Genomic DNA, 21642 nt, shown 5'->3' on the forward strand with positions numbered 1-21642 from the left:
GCCACCGGGGCCACCTCTCCCCTCGGGTTTGCTCGTCGCCTCTGGGGGCGATAGCCAAGGGCTCCTGGAACCGTTCCCAGAGCGCGGGAGTCGGGGGATCGGACCGCAGGGCGCGCAGCGGCGGCGTCGTGACTGCGCGCCCCCCGCCGTGCCTCGGGAGGCGCCCCTGGCGGGGAACGCCACGCCCTCGGCGGCCCTGGCCCCGCCCCCTGCGCGCCCGCGGCCCGGGAGGCGTGTGTTGCTCTTGCAGCCGCGAGCGAACGAGCGAGCGAGCGCGCCAGCCAGCCAAGCCAGCCAAGCCAGCCAAGCCAGCCAGCCAGCCAGCCAGTCAGCCAGCCAGTCAGCCAGAGATGCTTGCTGGAGCAGCAGTTCGGGCTGAACAAGTGAGCGCTGCTGTCTAGGATTTTGTTGCTTTTCCAGGGACCCTTGACTTCCTCTCCCTGAGGAGCCCTTCTGGCCGAACTGCAGAGGAACCGGGAGTCCTGGGGTCTTTGGGGTCTTCCTTGGGGGACAGCCCCAACCCCCACCTCCGGGCTCCAGCGGCGCCGACTCTGTGCCACCCTGGCCAGGACACAGAACTTGTTCCCTGGATATTCTGCAGCCGCAACCAGCCACACAGGAGTGATTTCCATTTACCTCTCTGATGACAGTTCTTCCCCCCTCCCCAGCTGTTGCAGCTCGAGGGGGCAAAAACAAACCAGCGGGGGGGTTTCTCTGTGTTTCTCCCCGCCCGGGAGCGGTAAGTATTAATACCTTTCTTATCTCTCCTGCACCCTCCTCTCGTGGCTGTCAAGAAACAGTGGGCATTTGAGGGATAAATAACATCGGGAATGTGACAGAAGGGCATGAATGGAAGGCGGTTAAAAATAAACTAGGAGGTGGGAGAGGGGAGGTGCAGATGCCGCGCGGCTCTGGGGGGGCAGCCCCGGGGGATGGGGGAGTGCGCCCTGCTTACTGAGCCCGAGCGGGAACCCTGGTCCCGAGGCGAGGGCACGATTAAAGATGTCGTTTCCCATCGTGGTGGGTTTCGATTCAGCCGCGTTTCGCCTCATTCCACCTTCACCGGTTCTGTTCTGTTCTTTTGCGAACAGCTGGTGAACGGGGCTGAATTGCTGCCTCTCCCAACATTGGGATTTGCGTGCATTTTCTGAGCATTTGAGCAACACATAGGGACTGTATAAATGGCGTGCATTGAAGTGTGTGTTTCTCATGGTGTTGGCCTTTCCAATTCCCTCTATCAATTTTTCCCTCTCAGCCTCTCTCTCACATAAGGTTCAGGTACCAGGCTAACACAGTTGCAGGGCAGGCATGAGAGATGAAAACATCCTTGTTGTTGGGGGGGAGAGGGTGGAGGAGGGGCGGAATGCTTGGCTGTTATTTGGGGGCACAGGGATTGGGGAATAGGCAGTCTGCAAAATTCCATTAATTTAATGGCATTTAAGAGACACGGGGGTTTCCCTGCACAGGTCTCTCCCAGAAGGGCTCCTGGGAGTCAGCTTGAATAGATTCTCCTAACAAGAATGCCTTAAGAAGGAAGAGAAATTCCAAACCAGTCTGGATGGCTGGGGGTGGGGTATGAGTTGGAGGGTTCTTTTTTGTTTCCTTTTCATTTGCTTTTGTTTTCTTTATTTTGATCAAGAATAGTGAGATAAGGGGTCCCCAATTAAAAAAGGAAGACAATTTGATTTTTGTAGGCTGGAGGAGGGAGTTGGATAAATGAACACTAACAAACCTAAATAATTAAGGAAATAAACGGTAGTATTTGGTGTAGAGCAGAAAAGGGGCAGGTCTAGGTCTCCTGCAGAGTTGGTGGTGAATTGGAAGACCCTCCAGTTCATGACCTTCAGGGGACCAGCTGGGCAGGAGAGGGATGAGTGCAGTATGCACATATATAGATACTTTGGTTTACACTGGGGCTTTTAAGAAAATAGTGTGTGATAACTGTTTGGGGGAGTTGGGGAAGAAACTGAGCAAAGTTTCAGGCTGTTTGTTTGGCTCCTGCAAGTCTTTCAGCAAGGCTGGCCTGATACTCCACAGTGGTGGTTTTAAGCAGGGACTTGGAGACCTACTGAGGGTAAGCATTTTCGAGTGTTCGATGATGTTAGGAGTCAGGCATAAGGAAGGGGATGCCATGGGAGATAAATTCAGAGATGTATTTTCTGGGTTTTGCGTCTCAGTCAAGCTCTCCCTTTGCCTGAGGAGAATGTGTATGATTGGAAAGCCCTCTGTTTGCCAGCTTCCTGCTAGTTACTTCACCAACTCAGGTGTGTTTAGGCTGCTAGGCTGACATGATCAGCAGCGAGCAGCAGGTGGTCAAGAGCTGAATCCTGTTAATGGCTTCAGAGCCATTTCTCTGTGCTTCCAGTAATAGAAGCTGATAGACGCCCTGAAAATTCTGGCATCATCTTTTCAGGTTCTCTGGGTCATTCTTTGTATTCTTAGAAGTCCTGCTGGACAGAGTAAAGGGAGGAAGCAAGAGGACACACAGGGAGGGACAGGTGGTTTTGCAGGTCCTGGCTAGGGTGATGAATTAGCTGAACTTGGGAGATCAAACTCAGGAAGAAGGACCAGGGATAGCAAAGTGTCACTGTGAACAGATCAGGACTGCAAGGAACATGTGATCAGAAAGTAGGAGATTAAAAATAACGGTGGGCAGTGAAAGACAAGGGGGAAAATAGGTGGGATGGGATATATGGATTAAATTATAGGGAGAAACGTGTTACAGAGTGAGGGGAAAAAAGTCCAAACTGAGATCTGAAAAATAAGGCAATGGTTCTCTTGAGAAGAATGTAGGAGGTGCCCTTGAGGTGACCATGGAGGAACAGCATGGAGAAATGATGAATGATAGAGAGTATTCTGGAATCCGGGAGACAGAAAAAAACATTGGGACTTTTTTTCAGGGTGTCAAGGAATACCAACTTAACACAGGCGATTGAGGAATCTCAGAATGTCCTTATGTCCCTATACTCCATACCTCAGACAGTGGGAATGAGGTAGGTAGGCAATGGAAGCATAGGTTACTGTCACACTGTTTCTAACTTCCAGTGTTTATTGACATTCACTATGTATAAGGCACAGTGCTATTCTATCAATGCTAGGTATCTAACTTAATGCCTTCAAATGTGGGATGGGGAAGTTCCATTATTATCTATGCTTTGTAGGTAAAGTGGATGAGGCTGTTTCAAGTGGTGGAGTCTGCAAAGAAGAAAACTTTTTTTTTCTGACTTTCTGAATCCTGAATGAAAATGGAAAGGGGTGGAATAGTACTTAATTCAGAAATATTTTATGAGTGGACATTTACAAAAGCTGCCTTGAGATGAGTGATGGAAAGAGCTGTAAGTGACAGTATTATTGTCATGGAATGGAGAACGTGGTATGGCAGTGAGAATTTAAGACCTGGCATTGATGAGGGCGAAGATGGAAATAAGAGCCTTGTGGGCTGAGAGCGAAGAGAGGAAAAAATAATTGAGTTGCCATGAAAATAGTCTGAACTGAAATCATAACCACAGAAGAGTGAAGGAAGGGTGTTGAGTAAAAAAGAGATTTAAGAACAGTCTGCCCCTTACTCTTGGAAATGTTACGGCTCTTGGTGTGTTACATGATTTATGTGAGGACAAGAGAAGGAAGTATATATGAAATAAAACGCTCAGTTTTTGTCTGATTTGATCCCTATCTTTCTCCTATGCTTGTTTCCCGTCCCTTTGCAGGTGATGTGTTTCTTCTGCATGATTTTAGCTGAAGGATGCTCTGCATTTCCTTGATTTCTATGGAGACCTCAGAGCTGGTTTTGCCTCTGCTGACACCTCATTTTGCACCTTCTCTACCTCCCAAGGTCTTTGCCTCTCTCTGTAGCTTGGCATTGCCCCTGGGTCCAGAGAGCCCTTGAAGACCTTAGGGGAACAGCCTGGAGAATCAGCCTAATAGATTTTTGAGCAGCGATGGCTGGACATACTTCAAGCCTCATCTTAACATGGGTCAAGCTGACACTGGAAAACAAGTGCTAAAACCAAAGGCTTATTTGCATTTTGTTTAAATTTGATGGACTGAGCTTTGGACAATTTCCATGGAAGAAAAATATATTTCACTTTGTAGGCACCACTGCTGGCTGTCAGATCCTTGCTGCCTTTGAATCCTGCAGCAGCATCACCTACCACATCCCAGACATATTTCTGAATTTGAACATTACCACAAAACATACGAGTTTTGGAGACCCCATCACTTTATGACTTGGGCTTGAGTGTGATAGGCTGTTTATCTAGACCAGCCAAGCTCTGGAGAGCAATGTTGAATCCCTGGGAAGAGCGAGCATGGAGTGTGCTGATTTAAAAACAGAAAATGCAAAGTTGGACTGAAAATATCCTTAGTCTTCCAAGCAATCTGCTTAAGGGTTCCAAACTTACCTTAATTTGGTGAGAAAAGAAGCTGCCCTATTTTTCTTTCTTCTTCTACAACTGGAACCAGCCATTTCCAAAAACTACCGCCATGGAGGTCGCTATGGTGAGTGCCGAGAGCTCAGGGTGCAACAGTCACATGCCTTATGGTTATGCAGCCCAGGCCCGGGCCCGGGAGCGCGAGAGGCTGGCTCACTCGAGAGCAGCTGCGGCTGCTGCTGTGGCAGCGGCCACAGCTGCTGTGGAAGGCAGTGGGGGTTCTGGTGGGGGCTCCCACCACCACCACCAGTCACGGGGGGCCTGCACCTCCCACGATCCTCAGAGCAGCCGAGGGAGCAGGAGGAGGAGGCGCCCGCGGCCCGAGAAGAAGCGAGTCCACCACCGACAGAGCGGCTTTCCGCATTGCTCTGACCTGATGCCCAGCGGCTCTGAGGAGAAGATCCTAAGGGAGCTGAGCGAGGAAGAGGAAGACGAGGAGGAGGACGAGGACGAGGACGAGGAGGGAAGGTTTTACTATAGCGAAGACGACCACGGCGACGAATGTTCCTACACGGACCTGCTGCCTCAGGAAGACGGGGGAGGCGGTGGCTATAGTTCAGTCCGCTACAGTGACTGCTGTGAGCGTGTGGTGATCAATGTGTCAGGCCTACGCTTTGAGACCCAGATGAAAACCCTGGCCCAGTTTCCAGAGACTTTGTTGGGAGACCCTGAGAAGAGGACTCAGTACTTCGACCCTTTGCGCAACGAGTATTTTTTTGACAGGAACCGGCCCAGCTTTGATGCCATCCTTTATTATTACCAATCGGGAGGCCGCCTGAAGAGGCCGGTCAACGTCCCCTTTGATATCTTCACTGAGGAGGTGAAGTTCTACCAGCTGGGAGAGGAGGCCTTGCTCAAGTTTCGTGAGGATGAGGGCTTTGTAAGAGAGGAGGAGGACAGGGCCCTACCAGAGAATGAATTTAAAAAGCAGATCTGGCTTCTCTTTGAATATCCAGAGAGCTCCAGTCCTGCAAGGGGCATAGCCATCGTGTCTGTCCTGGTCATCTTAATCTCCATCGTCATCTTCTGCCTGGAAACCTTGCCTGAGTTTAGGGACGACAGGGATCTCGTCATGGCACTAAGTGCTGGTGGGCACGGTGGGTTGTTGAATGACACCTTGGCACCCCACCCGGAGAACTCAGGGCACACAATATTCAACGACCCTTTCTTCATCGTGGAGACAGTCTGTATTGTGTGGTTTTCTTTTGAGTTTGTGGTCCGCTGCTTTGCTTGTCCTAGCCAAGCGCTCTTCTTCAAAAACATCATGAACATCATTGACATTGTCTCCATCTTGCCTTATTTCATCACCCTGGGTACTGACCTGGCCCAGCAACAGGGAGGTGGCAATGGGCAGCAGCAACAGGCCATGTCCTTTGCCATCCTCAGGATCATTCGTCTGGTCCGAGTATTCCGGATCTTCAAACTGTCCAGGCACTCCAAAGGCCTGCAGATCCTGGGCCACACCCTCAGAGCCAGCATGCGGGAGCTAGGCCTTCTGATCTTCTTCCTCTTCATTGGGGTCATCCTCTTTTCCAGTGCTGTGTATTTCGCGGAGGCGGATGAACCTACTACCCATTTCCAAAGCATTCCAGATGCATTTTGGTGGGCTGTGGTAACCATGACAACTGTGGGCTATGGGGACATGAAGCCCATCACCGTGGGGGGCAAGATCGTGGGGTCCCTGTGTGCCATTGCTGGTGTCTTAACCATTGCTTTGCCAGTGCCAGTGATTGTCTCTAACTTTAACTATTTCTACCATAGAGAGACTGAAAATGAGGAACAGACGCAGCTGACCCAGAATGCAGTCAGTTGCCCATACCTTCCTTCCAGTTTGCTCAAGAAATTTCGGAGCTCTACTTCTTCTTCCCTGGGGGACAAGTCAGAGTATCTAGAGATGGAAGAAGGAGTTAAGGAATCTCTGTGCGCAAAGGAGAAGTGTCAGGGGAAGGGGGATGACAGTGAGACAGATAAAAACAACTGTTCTAATGCAAAGGCTGTGGAGACTGATGTGTGAACGGCTCTCTCCACCTGCCTCTGTCCTCCCAACCCCACCCCAGCATCTCCAAATATATTCATGTGTAGAGAGTGCAGTTATGAAAATGAAATATGCAATTGAGTCCAATGCATACAGTAGTACACCATTTAATGGTTATACATGGCTTAATTGTTGCTAAACTTGTATTACATATCAAATGATAAATCTTGGAGAAGAGGGAGTCTTAAATAGAAGCAAACCTATCTTATATTTTTTATTAGAATGCAAGAATTTTGCACATAAACTGGAAAAATGTTAACAGTAAAGATGGTTTTATGGAGAATGTGTGTGTGTGTGTGTGTATGTGTGCATACGTGTGCCTGGGGACATGCATCTGTAAGTAAATTGTCAACATTATTAGTAATTGTGCAGTGATGGGAAAAGTTGGCATTTGGAAGTATTTACTATGTAAGAACTAATGAATTTGAGTCATTTATCAGTGATTTAATAACATCTCAAATGTCTTTGGATTCTGTAGTTGTTTTTTAAAAATTGTAATTATTAATGTGTAGAAGAAAAGAAAGTAAATTATTTAATAGAATATAGGTCACAATTTTATCATGGATTTAATTAAAGTTTATTTTTAACTGGAAATTAACTTTTAAAAAGGCTGCAGGGGCCTTTAGAAATTGACTATATTTTATTATTAATTTTGGAACGTTATGATAGCAGATGCCTAACATTATGGAAGAAATGAAATTGGAGAAAATGTAACAAGTTTTGTTCATAGTCAACAGGACTGATTTTTTTTTTCTTTTGCACTACTTTTTATGCTGGAGATTGAGAGAGACTTCATACTGTGAATGTTTACTAATGTAACAGTTCAATGACAATCATTGGAAGAATGATTTCTTAGTCATATTTTATTGTTTTCTTCTTTACTTTGTGTGAGATTAATGACCATGCATATTACAGCACATGGTTTGCACATGGTTTTCTCCTCTTTTGAAACCTAAATAAGTAATCTACAAAGGGACTATGAAGTAAAATTTAGCAACAGAATCTTTTGGAGTTGGTCTGTTACAATGATGTTTCTGAAACCATACTATTTTAAATATTCTTCTGCCTTTGAAATCCAGAATAATTTAACCAAAGTTAATGCATGCACTGAAAGAATTCTTCAAGAAGTAGGATGCCTAGCAGCTACAGTGATTATGGCTTAAGATCTTTCTATTAAATGTGCAACATAAATGCTAGATTTATTAAGTTTACTTCTTTTTTGTGCAGCTATGTATGAGTGGAATGTGGGGATTCACCTCACATTTTAGTTTTCTGTTGGCTAAAATGGATGTAAGGAAGAATTGTGTCAAAACATTTGGTTTCAACATACCATCATTATTATCTTTATTAAAGGACTTTATGACACATGTCACTGCATTTAACTCATGATGAGGTGTTCTAGAATGTGAAGTGATAACTAGTGCTCCACCTTGCACTAAATCATAATAAGGTACAGATTAGGAAACTCAGAATACATAAGAGGCCTTACTCTGCAACCTTTCTTTAACTTGTATTTGTTATAAAATGATAGCCTCGGCCGGCCCCGCGGCTCAGTAAGCTAATCCTCCGCCTTGTGGCGCCGGCACACCGGGTTCTAGTCATGGTCAGGGCGCCGGATTCTGTCCCGGTTGCCCCTCTTCCAGGCCAGCTCTCTGCTGTGGCCCGGAAGTGCAGTGGAGGATGGCCAAAGTCCTTGGGCCCAGCACCCGCATGGGAGACCAGGAGAAGCACCTGGCTCCTGGCTTCAGGTCAGTGCGGTGCGCCGGCTGCAGCGCGCCGGCCACGGCGGCCATTGGAGGGTGAACCAACGGCAAAAAGGAAGACCTTTCTCTCTGTCTCTCACTCTCACTGTCCACTCTGCCTGTCCAAAAAAAAAAAAAAAAAATGATAGCCTCAAGCTTTTTTTTTTAAAAGATTTATTTATTTATTTGAATAGTAGAGTTACAGAGAGAGAGAAGGAGAGACAGATCTTCCATCTTCTGGTTCACTCCCCAAATGGCCACAATGGCCAGGGCTATGCTGGGCTGAAGCCAGGAGCCCAGAGCTGCTTCCAGATCTCCCACGTGGGTTCAGGGGCCCAGGAACTTGGGCCATCCTCTTCTGCTTTCCCAGGCACATTAGCAGAGAGCTGGATCAGAAGTGGAGCAGTCAGGACTCCAACCAATACCCATATGAGATGCTGCCATAGCACCCGCCCCAATAGTCTCAAGCTTTAGGAAAAAAAATACTGCATAGACTATCTCAGTACATAATGAACTTTGACAACTGTGAACTTAAAAAAAAAAAAAAAAAAAAAGCCCCATAAGAGCCTTTCACAAGCTTTTTGGACCCAGGCCATCATTTGATAATTAGATAAATCTTACCTCATTGCGTGGTATTTGAAATTCAAAATAAGTCATGTATTAGGGTTAAAAGTAAAACTATGCCCTTCTTCCCACTCTTTGCCACTACCTGTAGAGAAACACTTTCTAAAATAGCATTTGGACAAGAGAAAGCAGCCAGCAGGGGAGTTGATTGAATCTAGAAAGATCAAAGATCAATAGAGAGTGACAAAACAAGGAAGTGCCATCTCATAATACTTCAGAGATGACATTTTTATGCAGTTTGGTTTGGGAGCAAAAATGTTACAGGTATTAGAATAGGGGCAAAGCTGTTTGGGTTGGTCATTATTCATTTGGAAAAGTCACTTAATACCTCTACACCAAATGTCATGTCTAGTTAAAAAAAAAAAAAAAAAAAAAAGAGGGCACATAAAGTATATTTCACCAAGCTTTGTGGAAACTGAGTGAAAATTCTGAAACGTTGAGTTCCTTATGAATGCCTGACTTTATTGTTTAGTTTTGCCCTGGAAGAAATGAGGGTTTAGACACCTTGAAATGCCTCTATTTTATTTGGATATTATAAAAATTGTGAATAATTTCAAGAAGTTGATTTGCAGACACATTATAGTCTATAGTTAAATAATTACTAGAGGGAAGATCCCAGGGATGTCAAGGTATGAAAAGTTGACCCTGCAGACAAGGCACCATGTGTCTTAACCTATTCCCAATTAGGTCAGACTATGTCTTAAAATGATTTCAGTGTTCTCTTGCATAGGATGTTAATTGAACATTCTATAAGATCAATAACAATTATTTGGTTGTGTTTTGTAGGGAAAACATACTGTATTTCATTGTTGCTATAACATTTTTTTTTCTTTTTTAATTTGAGAGGTAGAAAAGAGTGAGAGAGGTAAAGCTTTTCCATCCATAGGTTCACCTGCTAAATGCCTGAAACTAGGGCTGAGCCTGGGCTGAAGCTGAGCGCCAGGAACTAAATCCAAGTCTCCAATGTGGGAGGTAGGGACCTAAATAATTATGCCATCACCTACTGCTTCCCAGGGTACTCTTTAGCAGGCAGCTGGAATCCAGAGCAAAGCTGGGGTTGAATCCAGGCATTCTGATATGGGATGGGAGCACCTTAACTCATGTCTTAACTGGAGGCCACCTCCTGCCCCATATGACATTTTTTTTTGAAACCTGAAAAGTCATATTAACATTATTTGATGATGCAAAATATACTGATGATTCTGAGAATTCAACAAATACAGTCCTTTGAGAATCCTGGGGATTGCTTTTTATCACTTTTTTTTTTTTTTTTAAGGTAAGATCATCAAGAAGTGATAGTCATGAGCTTTCGTCATATTATTATTAGATTATCACTGAATGTGTCCCCGCAAAAAAATGTTCACTTGTTTTAGGACATTTGGAACTGGATTGTACACTGAGAAGGAAGCATTTAAGCCCTCCAGACTTATATGGGGGCATTTCTGTACGGAAGACTTCTCTTACAGTCAATGTGTGAAAGGCAGGACATCCCGTGCAGCTGTGATTTTGCAGCATCTTTCCAATTTGAAGCAAGGCAAAGTGCTTTAGAACTATATGTGAAATTTTTTTTATCCTGAGAAACATGCTATTTGTAACTGATTTAAAGAAACTGTATTTTCTTAGAGGCCACCATACACATTTGGTGATGTGATAAAAGAGAAGTGACCCCATTTAGAGATCTGATTTTTTGGGATCTAGGATCCATTGGTAGTTTTTCAGATGATAATGAATGTTACCAAAAGCACACTATCCGAGGGTCATTCTCATCAGAGTCTTTTCAAGGGTGAATGCCTTGTTCTCCCTTGTAACTGCTTGAAAAGAAAACAGTTATGCACAACAGTTACAGGGAAGAGAGGAGGAATAAAATATTCCTTTTGATTTTTTTGAAATGGGAGCTAGTGGGTGCCAGGGGAATGACAGCTGGCCTAGGGAGTCCAGAGCTAGCTTGGTAACCATGGGCAAATAATTTTATCTTTTTGATTCCCAGGTTTTCCTTTTAAGTGTAAAACCAGGATATTGGGTCAAATTATCAGCTGGTTTCTTTCAGTAACAAAATTCTGTGGAGTGGGAGTGTTAGAATAGCTTTTTTTTTTTTTTTTTTTTAATACCCCTCAAGTCATATCAGCCTTGATTCTGTAGCTAATAATAACTACAAAATAATTCTTAAAAGTCTCATGGTTAGGTTCACTGCAGAACCAGGAATGTGAGTTTTTTACAGTGTGAACAGAATGAATAGATTATATTTTGAAGCTGTTCATTCTAATGATTTCTAGAGGGAAAGGATCCCTTTAATGAAAAATAACTCTTCAGTCTCCAGTTGAATACATATGGTGAAAGTTGGTAAGTAAACACTTTGATTTACTGCTTTGTGATAGTGCAGTCCTGTCAGTAAGCAGTGTTCAAACCTGTGCTGGGGGAACTCAATTTATTCTTAGGCACATGTAGTATTTCACAAGTGCTACTACTTTCGTTGTCAAATGTGTTTCAAATGGGATTGCTGAAGCTCTGAAAATTTCATTATTTAGCATGTGTTGAAATAGAACTCAGTATATGAATAAAAAACACCTAAGGAAAAGATTCTGAATTAGATACAAATTTTCCCAGTTTTGAAAAATGATTAACATTAACTCGTGAAAAATTGTTTTAAAATTGCCTTGGAGACATGAAACGGTGGCCTCCTGGCTTTCCAATAGAATCAGAAATGGTGTCCATTGTTATTTTTCAGGGGTTTGATGTATGATTAGTACTAACATTGGAGCTGTTACTAGGTAAAGTGGGAAAAACACCCGTCTTGTTTGATGTTTTTAAGACAGCCTGTGGTGCTGTGTTCATGTGAATGATCCAGAGTGTAACAACCATTTTTGTATGTCTTTTTTTATTGATACAGTTTAGAATGATTACGGGGTGTCATTCAGTGACAAAAGGGCCTGTTCCCGGAAATCTTCTTGACCCAAAAGTCATTCTGAAATCTGCAAGGGACATTTGATGTGGACTAAAGGTACCTCTTGGTTTTCCTGCCTGAAGAGAAACTTGATTCTAAGCACAGGATCTTCCAGACCAGTGTAGCCACTGCAGGTTAGAAGACAATTCTACTTTCTAGTATGGAAATCAGTATTCCTATCTGAAAAAAGGCTGATGGAGTGGTTTGTCTTGAAGGGTGAAGGAAGCAGAGTTCTTATTGCAGTAAATGGGAATATGCACTTCTGAAAAGTAAATTAAGATTAGGACTGTGATAAGAATTATGTTTCTGGCTTGGTTTTCTGTTTCCATAGCAGTTCCATTTTTCACAGTTTCTTCTTCATAAAAGTATGCTAATACATATCAGACCATATGGCCCGATTTGAGGCTCAGAAAATATGGTCACTTTATTTATGGGTAAATAAATTAATCCCAGGGCATGAGTCGGTTGCTTTCAAAGACATAACACATATGGAATGAGCTGTGGCTCTAAGTGGGAATGGAGCACCTCTTTTTGAGGCCTGTGAGACTGCAAAAGACACCTAAAGCAAATAATGTGCTAAATATAGAGTCTTGCTGTCATCTTAGAAAGCATATTCTCCAACTCAGTGGTCATGGTGTTGCTGACCCAAGGCTGTTTTTGATCCATTTGTTGTCACTGGTTTCTTGCAAGGGGTGTTTGTATTTAGTGTACTGAGTGCTAACTAAATGATTTTGTTAGTTAACCCACTATTAACTCTGGCTTCTTGATGTGTAAATGATTTGTTTTTTAGAGTATCTACAGCTGGTTTCTCATCTAAGACTCTCTTTACTCAGGCTCAGAACTTCATTGTCTTCTGTTTAGCAGCAGTCTAGAAAATGCAAAGTTATAGGATAAAATAATACAGTACAAAGAAACAACAAAAATACCAGAACTAGAAAGCTAAGCAAAACTTATTTGGGAAGCCTGTTGTTGTTCAGATCAGTTATATCAGGATATAATGTCAGGATTAAAAATATGAAGATTTTGGGATAACTTTTGTCATGGCTGTTTGCCATTAGCAGAGAAAACTAACAGGTGACTGTTGTGATGGATTGTATGTTGCAGGAAGTGTTACTGGTCATATATACATATTCATGTTTTCTGTGAAGATGATAGAACTATTGACCCTTCTTAGCAGTGATATTAGTAGTAATTATTGGTAATAACAAATATGGATAACATGGTGGCTTTTTACCCTCCCCCCAGTTATTGACATTATGTGGAAATGCACTTAGATTGTATTATTATGACTTGGTAGACAAGGGTGTAATTTCAAAGTCAAGGAGCATGAAGACATTTTATCCACAGCTTCTTAAAGTATTGAGAGCCAGTTGCCTCTTAGTCAAAGCAGTTAAGTAAATTGCCCCTGTGGATATAAAGCTGTGCCAGTGCTGAGCCAAAGAATGATATTTGTTTGAATATTCCTATCTACTATATTCATATCCTCACATGCTCATTTATTATGTATTTCATATTCTACTTTATTCTGACAAAAATACATAAGGAAAATGAATGGTCTGATGTACTGAAGGGACTTTTTGAAGTCTAAGTGCATAACTCCTAACAGTAGGCATATATTTGTATTTTGGGGAAATAGTGATTTGAGGACTAAAAAATATTTCAGACTTTAGTTTGAATTTTTGAGCTGTATTCTCACAACGATATTAGGGCTAAGGGTATCATGGGATAAGAGTTTTTAGAATTTTCATTCCCAAGAGGAAGGGTTAATTTTTGTTTTATAGGATGTTTCAGAATGTTTATTTTTCATTCACATCATTCCTATTATATAAAAGTTGCATACAGCATGGAAATGAGACTGTGTGATCTGTAGATCTACTTAGAGCTGTGTAGAAACAGACTTACCTAAAGCCATTATCTTTCACAGTTTTGTTGTAGCTGTTGTTTGACTTCTTTAATTCTCTCAGGTTCAATTATAGCGCTAAAGAGTTTCAGGTTATTGTTATTTAGGTGAATGCTCCAATCTCTTTCATAGCCTCTGAGGTGTTCACATATTAACTGTAAAATAATTGCAAAATGCCATCTTTTTTGGAGACTGGGATGATGTTATTTAAACTGTGTCTGTGATATGGGCTGCATTAGTTAACATGGGAGATGCATATTATTCTATTTATAAACTTGTACCTGAATGGATTGATGACTTCCCTGAAGAACACTAATGGTGTTGATAGCACCTGAACAAATCTTTTTTTCTCCTCTTAGTTGGTAGAGATCAGGATCCAAATGAGGCTTTCATTTGCTCTCAGGCGGGGTAGGAAATAATTAATGAAGCTCCCACTGGACTGAAGTCTATGAAGAGGTGATAGAATCTCTAGGGAATGCATTAGGATTTATATATTTTTCTTAATTTGTCACTCTTAGTTAATGTTATTGTTGACATTGCTATGAGGGAGGATGTTGATTCTAAGATTTACCTATTATTAAAATGAGTTTGATAAAAACAATTAGGAATTATAAGTATCACAGTGTTTTATTAGCTTTAGGATTATATCTAGTTAAACATTCAAGAAATTAATGTAAGACTTAGAGTTTTAAGATTTATTTGAGAGGAAGTATTAACGGACAGAGAATAAGAGACAGAGAGAGAGGTCTTCTGTCTGATGGTTCACTCTCCAAATGACTGCAATGGCCAGAGCTAGGCTGATCTGAAGGTAGGAATGAGGAGCTTCTTCTGGGTATCGCACATAGATGTAGAGGCCCAAGAACTTGGGCCATCTTCCTCTGCTTTCCCAGGCTGTTAGCAGAAAGCTGGATTGGAAGAAGAGCAGCCTGGACAAGAGCCAGTGTCCATGTGGGATGCTGGCACAGCAGGTAGAGGCTCAACCTACTGGCCTCAGTGCCAATCCCAGTCCTGAGATTTAGATTTCAATCTATATTTAGAGTTACTTATTTGAATGGAGATTTTAACCATAAATGACTCTTCTGCTCAGATTCTTGAGAGAATAATGGAATCTCTGTTTTTCTTCCATTTCCCTGACATGTTCACATTATTTCTAAACTGGTGAATTTCATATAAACATTTTGTCTCCTAACAAACCAAGTGAATGGGTTGGTTATGAGTTAACTACAAGATGACAAGAGTGTTTGATAGTCTTTTTCCAGCATTGCTGTTGATCACTTTAGAGGTTGATTTTAGCATATGTGAAATACTACACAGGGAAATGTCTGTGTCTTACATTAAAATCTGCATGGCAGAGTAGGAATATTAGGAATAGGTTTTCCTTCTGAATTCTTAGAAATGGGCTTAAAGCTTTTGACCTGTTTTTCCTAGACCTCATCCAACCAATGAGATGTTAGCAAAAAGACTTTTTTCCTGGACTAGCAACAGGATGTAAGCAGGATCAAAGCCAACTGGGAAACTGGGAGAGGAGGAGGGAGGTACGCAAGAGGCAAGTGGTTATGACTAAATGAAGCCATTAATTTGATGATGAAAATTAGCTAGATTAGTATGAAAACTATTTCAGTTGATAATGCTGCCTAATAATTTTTGTTAACTCGAGGACTTCAGGAAATGAATTGACCACTTAGAGTAGGTGAATGTTATTTGTATGTCCCAATTTCCCTTTGTTCTTAATCTCCAGGGGCACTCACAGTAACACTGCTGTTGAAAGTTAAGGTTCTCTGTTTCAATAGTAGAAAATCCACCTTTCCCTTCAGAGAAACAGACCCTTCACATCTTTTGGAATTTACCACTTGGGCATTTATTTGCAAATGGGAGAATTCTCCCTCTTTTCTCTAATGTAGAATGTCAGAGTGGCAGTGCATTATAAGATGGAATTAATCAACCAATAGAAGTCATGGGAATGAATGTCACTAACAGTCAAGTTGTGCTTATATTAGTTATTGCTAGTGTGCAATTCTTAGAGGAAAGGAAATCAAGAAATTTGTGTAGCCTAATTAGAACTCTGCCATCATACACTCCTTGCTAATTTAGCCACTGTGGCGGCTGCTTCTCATCCAGAGGTGTCATTTCACTACTAGAATCCACATATGTCATAGGCTTCAAGGCAGTGAGAAAAGCAGTGGAGAAAGAATTAGATTAGATAGATAACGATGAAGCAACATACAGTATTTTCAGGTGTGAATCATCTGTGACACTAGACTATTTTTACTCTCTCCAGGGACTGAGTAGACTCTCTAGATGGGAAAGGCTCTATTCAGGAATTACCATTTTCTTCTTGAGTGCCAGTGGTATTCTTGTTAGAGATCTATCTAGTGAAGCAGGGGATAAATCCTGCTGTTGTCCATAAAACAAGTTATCTCACATACAGGAAGCATTTTTTCCCTCATTTCAGTTATGAAAAACTGTAGTTATAAACTTTGCAAAAGAGATTAGAAGTCTTTGATTTTCAAAAATTTTGTTGCACTGTGGAAAGGATTTGGAAAGGAAACTTGAAGTAAAAGATTCTCATATAAGTTTGGACCTCTAAGAAGTTTATGGAAATGAGTATCATGAAAAGCTAAGCATAGATTTCAAAAATTTTGTGCCAAAATAAACTTACCTCATGATTCCAGTTTTCCATAAACTTTAGAAATGTCCTCATTCAGACTTGTTTGAAGTAAAATATCCAGAGAGCTCCTTTTTTAATTAATTAATTTATTTATGTCAGAGTTAGAGAGTTACAGATCTCCCATCCTATGGTTCATTCCCCAGGTGGCATACATACAACCTGGCTGAAATGGCCAGGTTGAAGCCAGGAGTCAGGAGCTTCTTTCTGGTCTCCCTCATGGGCGGCAGGGGCCCAAACACTTGGGCCATCTTTCGTTGCTTTTTCCTAGACTAAAAGCAGGGAGCTCCATAGCGAGTGGAGCATCCAGGACACAAACTAACACCATTTTGGAATGCTGGTGTTGCAGGCTTTACCCTCTATGCTACAGCACCTGTCCCTAGGGATCGCCTTATTAGTTTATCTTTTAATCTTTTACTCTAGTAATTCAGCTTTAAAAACAAGTTTCATAGATTGACATGCGAAATGCTTGGCTCCCATATTCCCCACATTTATGTAATCCCGATCACCTTTGCTTTGACAAAAACCCTCAACAGGAAGGCTTCTGTTCCCAGTTCCCAGGTTTCTCAGGGAGAGTTTGGGGCAGGAGTGGTGGTGGTGGTGGTGATTCGGTTAGAGATCTTCTCATTTTATAAATCAGGTCATGCCATTGCATAGCCAGAAAGCTTCTACAGTCACCTGCAGTGTGGGTCTGGTATGTTCTGTTACTATGCCAGCTATTTTCTGCCTGTTACTGAACAGCTGGGATTTCAGAAACAGCTGGATGATTAGTTATGTTTCTTTTTTCCCATTTTTTACACAGATGCTTTATTACTGTGTAGAAATAACTCCAGTGTGGAATGACCTGGGAGTATAATAGTAAAAATGTGCTCTGATGCAACTGTTGTTATTTGAAATTGAATCAAGAAAATTAAGGTGAAAGAATTTTGTCTATAATTTGCTTTACAAACAAGTTGCTTCATTTTCATTCCTAGGCAAAGCAGTTGACTTCCCAACATTTTAAATGCCTCTTGCCTTATTCCTTAGGTTGCTGAAGCTGTGCTTTGGCTGTTACATTGATTTGCTTAAGGGGAAATGTCTACACTTGCTGAGACATCACCTGAGTTTTCCATTCGTTGCTGGCAAGAGGAGCTGACAGCAGGCAAGCTACAGACCTCTCATTCACCAGAGTCTATTTTTAAGTTGGTCCCTTTGAGACCGACTTCAGCCCTGACTGGAGAGGGTGAAATTCAAAAATCATGAACTGATTTTTTTATGATTATTTGCAGTTTATTAGACTGTATGGTATTGTTAAAGAGGCAAATTTATTTCATGTGCTGTTTGTTGGTTCCTTAAACAGGGCTAAAATTAGAATAAAAACGGGTGCATAGACATCTTTTTCTTCGTCAAATATTCTTTTAACAGATGTTTGCTAAGCTCATGCTAGGTGGGTGGGCTATACTGTGTACCCAAAATCTAGATATACCAAAACTTCAGAGAATCATTCATTTTTCTAAATAGCAGGATTCTTTATTATTATTATTGGTTTTCTTCTTCAGAATTTGTATGTGTGATTAGGTATAGATTTCTTTTGGAGAAGGAATGCTTTCGTTATACTTACCTTTAATAAATTCTATGCTGTTTTCTGTAATGTGTTTTATTTTCTTTAGTGACATGTATAAATTGTGTAGTAAATGGTCGATAGTCCAACTTGCTAATTTTTTATGATTCTTGCATGAGCAAGAACAGTAGTCAGTGTTTTCAAACAGCACAAGTGATTGTATGAACAGTATTTACCTTTTGTAATCCACATAATTTGTATTTCTTCTATTAACAGCATTTGAATAAATTGTAACTCAGAGAAAAAGTGAAAGAGGAAAGCAGATTTAACTAAAGTAGTAAATACCGGTAAAACAGTCAACAATAATTGTATTTTTATTCCCAAAGTAGGATTTTTAGGACCATGTTTTTTCTGTCTCTACACACATATGCACACATGCACACATGTATATTAATAACCATATGTATCTTCCTCTTTGGGAAAGATATAAGTGCCGTTGAAAATGGTGCCTGTACAAATTATGGCTTTAATAAAGACCTATCTTTCTTGAATAAATATAAAAAATGTTATTTTGTGGGTATATATATATATATGCAAACCAAATATGGAATTTTATGGCTATGTCAGGGCAATAAAGGCAAATATTAGGGATTTTGCTGAGGTATTTTCTATCTTGATCATATGTGACAGATGTTTGTTTAGGTTTCCACTTGCTTTCAAGACAATGTCTGATTACTATGTCTTGGAGTAAAGGCTTTCACATTTGAAATGCAGTTACATGGAATTTTTTGCTCTCTCCAACTAGCTTTATTTTCTTAAGAAGAACTTGGACTTCTATGAAATACAAGTATATCTTAAGGACTTACTGGCTGTAGGATCTCAGAACTTACCTGTTCTGAGCTGCAGAACTTACATTCAGTTCCCTGCTTTTAGTCTTCAAGCCAAAAAGCCATTATCTTTAATTGAAGCTGCTTATACTTTAAGCCAAACAGTTGGGTGGGGGGGACCAAATTGATTGATTGACTGGCATTGTGAAGCCATTGATTCAATTCTGCTTCATTAAAATCATCAGAATCAAATGCATCCTGGATTGTCTTTAAACTTTAGGAATTTTTGAATTGCTATCTATTTCATAAGGGAAATGCCTTTAATTGTAAAACCATTATCTTGTGAGATTTTATTTTTTACTTTAGCAAACTGTAAATATCATTTGTGCCTTAGAAATATGAATTCTGCATATAAAATGCAATGAAACAATGATTTATCTGTTGTTTTAAAAGTAAGATATTTTTCCTTCACAATTGTTCATGCTTCAAGCATTTGCAAACTTGAAAATGTCTTAGCCTAAACTAGCCATCACATAGTTAATATTGGAAGATTTTTAGTTACTATTGGAAGATTTCATTTGCTCATTTTCACTGCATGAAAGATGGAATGACTTACAATTTTTTTTTACAAAATGAAAATCAGAGGTAATGGATGCTGAAACTTTCAGTGAGGTTCATTCACAAGTTCTTTAATGGAAGACAAATGTATTTAAACTCTATCAGAATATACCACACCTTACCAGAAAGTGTGGTTTTAAAATGTGACATTATATTAAGTAGATTATATTTCTGACATATTAAATAAACTTATGTCATATAACATTATCCCTATTTAAGGCCTGGTTTTTGTTTTTTAGTATTACAAATAGGCTGTGTGCAAATGCCCTCAGAATGGTTTGACAATTTGGAAATCTGTCTCTGGAAGAGAAGTTATATTTTCAGAAGAAAATGTCTGTTTATATACATATTTGGATATAAATGTATCATAACTATCTGCATATCAAATATTAATATCTTATAATTAATAATATATATTACAGAATTGTTTATTTATTTGAAGAGCAGAATTACAGAGAGAGAGAGAGAGATCTTTCCTCTGCTGCATCAGTCCCCAGATGGTTGCTATGCTGGACCTGGGTGGAGCCAAAGCCAGGATCCAGGAGCTTTCTAGGTTCTCCCACATAGGTGGCAGGAGCCCAAATATCTGAGCCATCTTCTGCTGCCCTCCCGGGTGCATTGGCAGGGAGTGGGATCAGAAGTGAAGCAACCAGGACTTGAAGCTGCACTCATATGAGATGCCTAAGTCAAGGTGATGGCCTAACCCATTGCACCACAATGGCAGCCCTCTAATTATCTTTAACTCTTACTTTAGATCTTGATCTTATAATTTTGTTCTTGATTTTATTTTGTTTGAAATCAAATGTATGGTTTCTATGGTACTACATTATCATTAAGTAATTACTTCTATGAGCTGTATTACACTTTACATTAATAATAAGAGGAATAAATAATCTGTGCTGATTGACCCCTAAAGAAATTAATGCATAAAACATATATTTCTCTTTTCACTGGTCATTTAAACAATTTCTCAGTTATCATGTTTTTCTACTTTATGAAATCTCAAACACATTATTTCACAAAGTATTTATTACAGCCCGGTCGTGGCATTTATCAGAACCTAACCTTCTGCCACAAAGAAGCAAACCTCTTGGTCTCCACAAAATAGTATTAAAAGCATTTTGTAATAAAACTCTCACTAAAATGATGGTTACATGGCAGAAGTTCAAGGACAATATTGTAGGCAGATCCAAGGTAGTTAATGGAAAGAACAGACAATTTAAGGGATTCAGTTTCATTAAAAAAAAAAAAAAAAGTATAGGTTCTTGGCAAGTTGAATGTTGCTATAGCTCCAGTATTTTAAATCATATTAGTTGCCAGTTAATTATCATTTAATAGTTTAATGAAAAATTGGAAATGAGATACAGTAATAGAGAGGGTTTTGCTGGTAAATAATGTTTTTATTTTATTTTGACACTATTCCTCTAATCAAGTCCTAATTATAGATAATTTTTGTTTGTATAACAAATAAAAAGAACAAGAAGCTCAAAGCTAGATTAATAACAGATAAGTAAAATTTGCCATTGTGTTTTGGGCTAGTGGTATAACACAAAGTAATATATTATTATTTCTATAACTAATCTGATAATCTTATCATTTTTTTAAAAAAAGATTTATTTCTTTATAAGTCAGAATTATAGATAGGGAGACAGAGAGATGGAGATCTTCCATTTACTGGTTCACGCCCTAAATAGCCACATGGCTAGGGCTTGGCCAGGCCAAAGCCAGGAGCCAGGAGCTTCTTCCCGGTCTCCCACTTGGATACAGGGGCTCAAATACTTGGGGCTGCTTTCCCAGGCACCTTAGCAGGGAGCTGGATTGATTAGAAATGGAGTAGCTGAGGCTTAACCTGGCACCCATATGGGATGCCTGCACTTCAGGTGGTGGCTTAAACCACAGTGCTGGCCTCAATATCATCAAATTGTAATAATTTATTCATTTCCAGGGAATCCTATTATGTAAATGCAGGAAAGAATTGGCTGAAGGGCAGGTGTCATCCTAAAATTTGTCACTGCCTATATTCCTACTACTACAAGCATATTTGTGCTTACAGCCTCTTTAATATTTTTATTATTTCTCAGATTTGCAGGGGAGAAGTTTTTAATTGTTTTTTCCTATTCCATTTTTGATGCAGAGATCATATGTTAATAGAGTGTTTGGGAGAAGTAGTTGTATGTGTTTTTTTTTCCCATGTGAGTGGTTTGCGCATGTCTATATCAAAATTTACATATGTTTTTCCCTGATTGGTGAGGTGATTAATGTATGCTTCTTATTTGTGTGATGTACCTTGAAAGAGACTTATCTACAACTACCAAAGTGT

General features: G+C 40.5%; 1 protein-coding gene across 4 annotated transcripts; it reads left to right on the forward strand.

Annotated features, from left to right (window-relative positions):
* The first annotated feature begins 203 nt into the window (after nucleotides 1-203).
* On the forward strand, nucleotides 204-21161 carry KCNA4 (potassium voltage-gated channel subfamily A member 4). Of its 4 annotated transcripts, none has more exons than XR_007919204.2 (3): nucleotides 204-739; nucleotides 3708-11906; nucleotides 17364-21161. XR_007919204.2 is itself a non-coding variant. In XM_008268561.4 (2 exons), exon 2 carries the CDS (start codon nucleotides 4483-4485, stop codon nucleotides 6442-6444), a length of 1962 nt encoding a protein of 653 aa, XP_008266783.1. In that variant the 5' UTR covers nucleotides 204-739; nucleotides 3708-4482; the 3' UTR covers nucleotides 6445-21161.
* Nucleotides 21162-21642: the final 481 nt, after the last annotated feature.

This window comes from Oryctolagus cuniculus, chromosome 1 (assembly GCF_964237555.1).
Source record: "Oryctolagus cuniculus chromosome 1, mOryCun1.1, whole genome shotgun sequence".
NCBI classification, from domain to species: Eukaryota; Metazoa; Chordata; class Mammalia; order Lagomorpha; family Leporidae; genus Oryctolagus; species Oryctolagus cuniculus.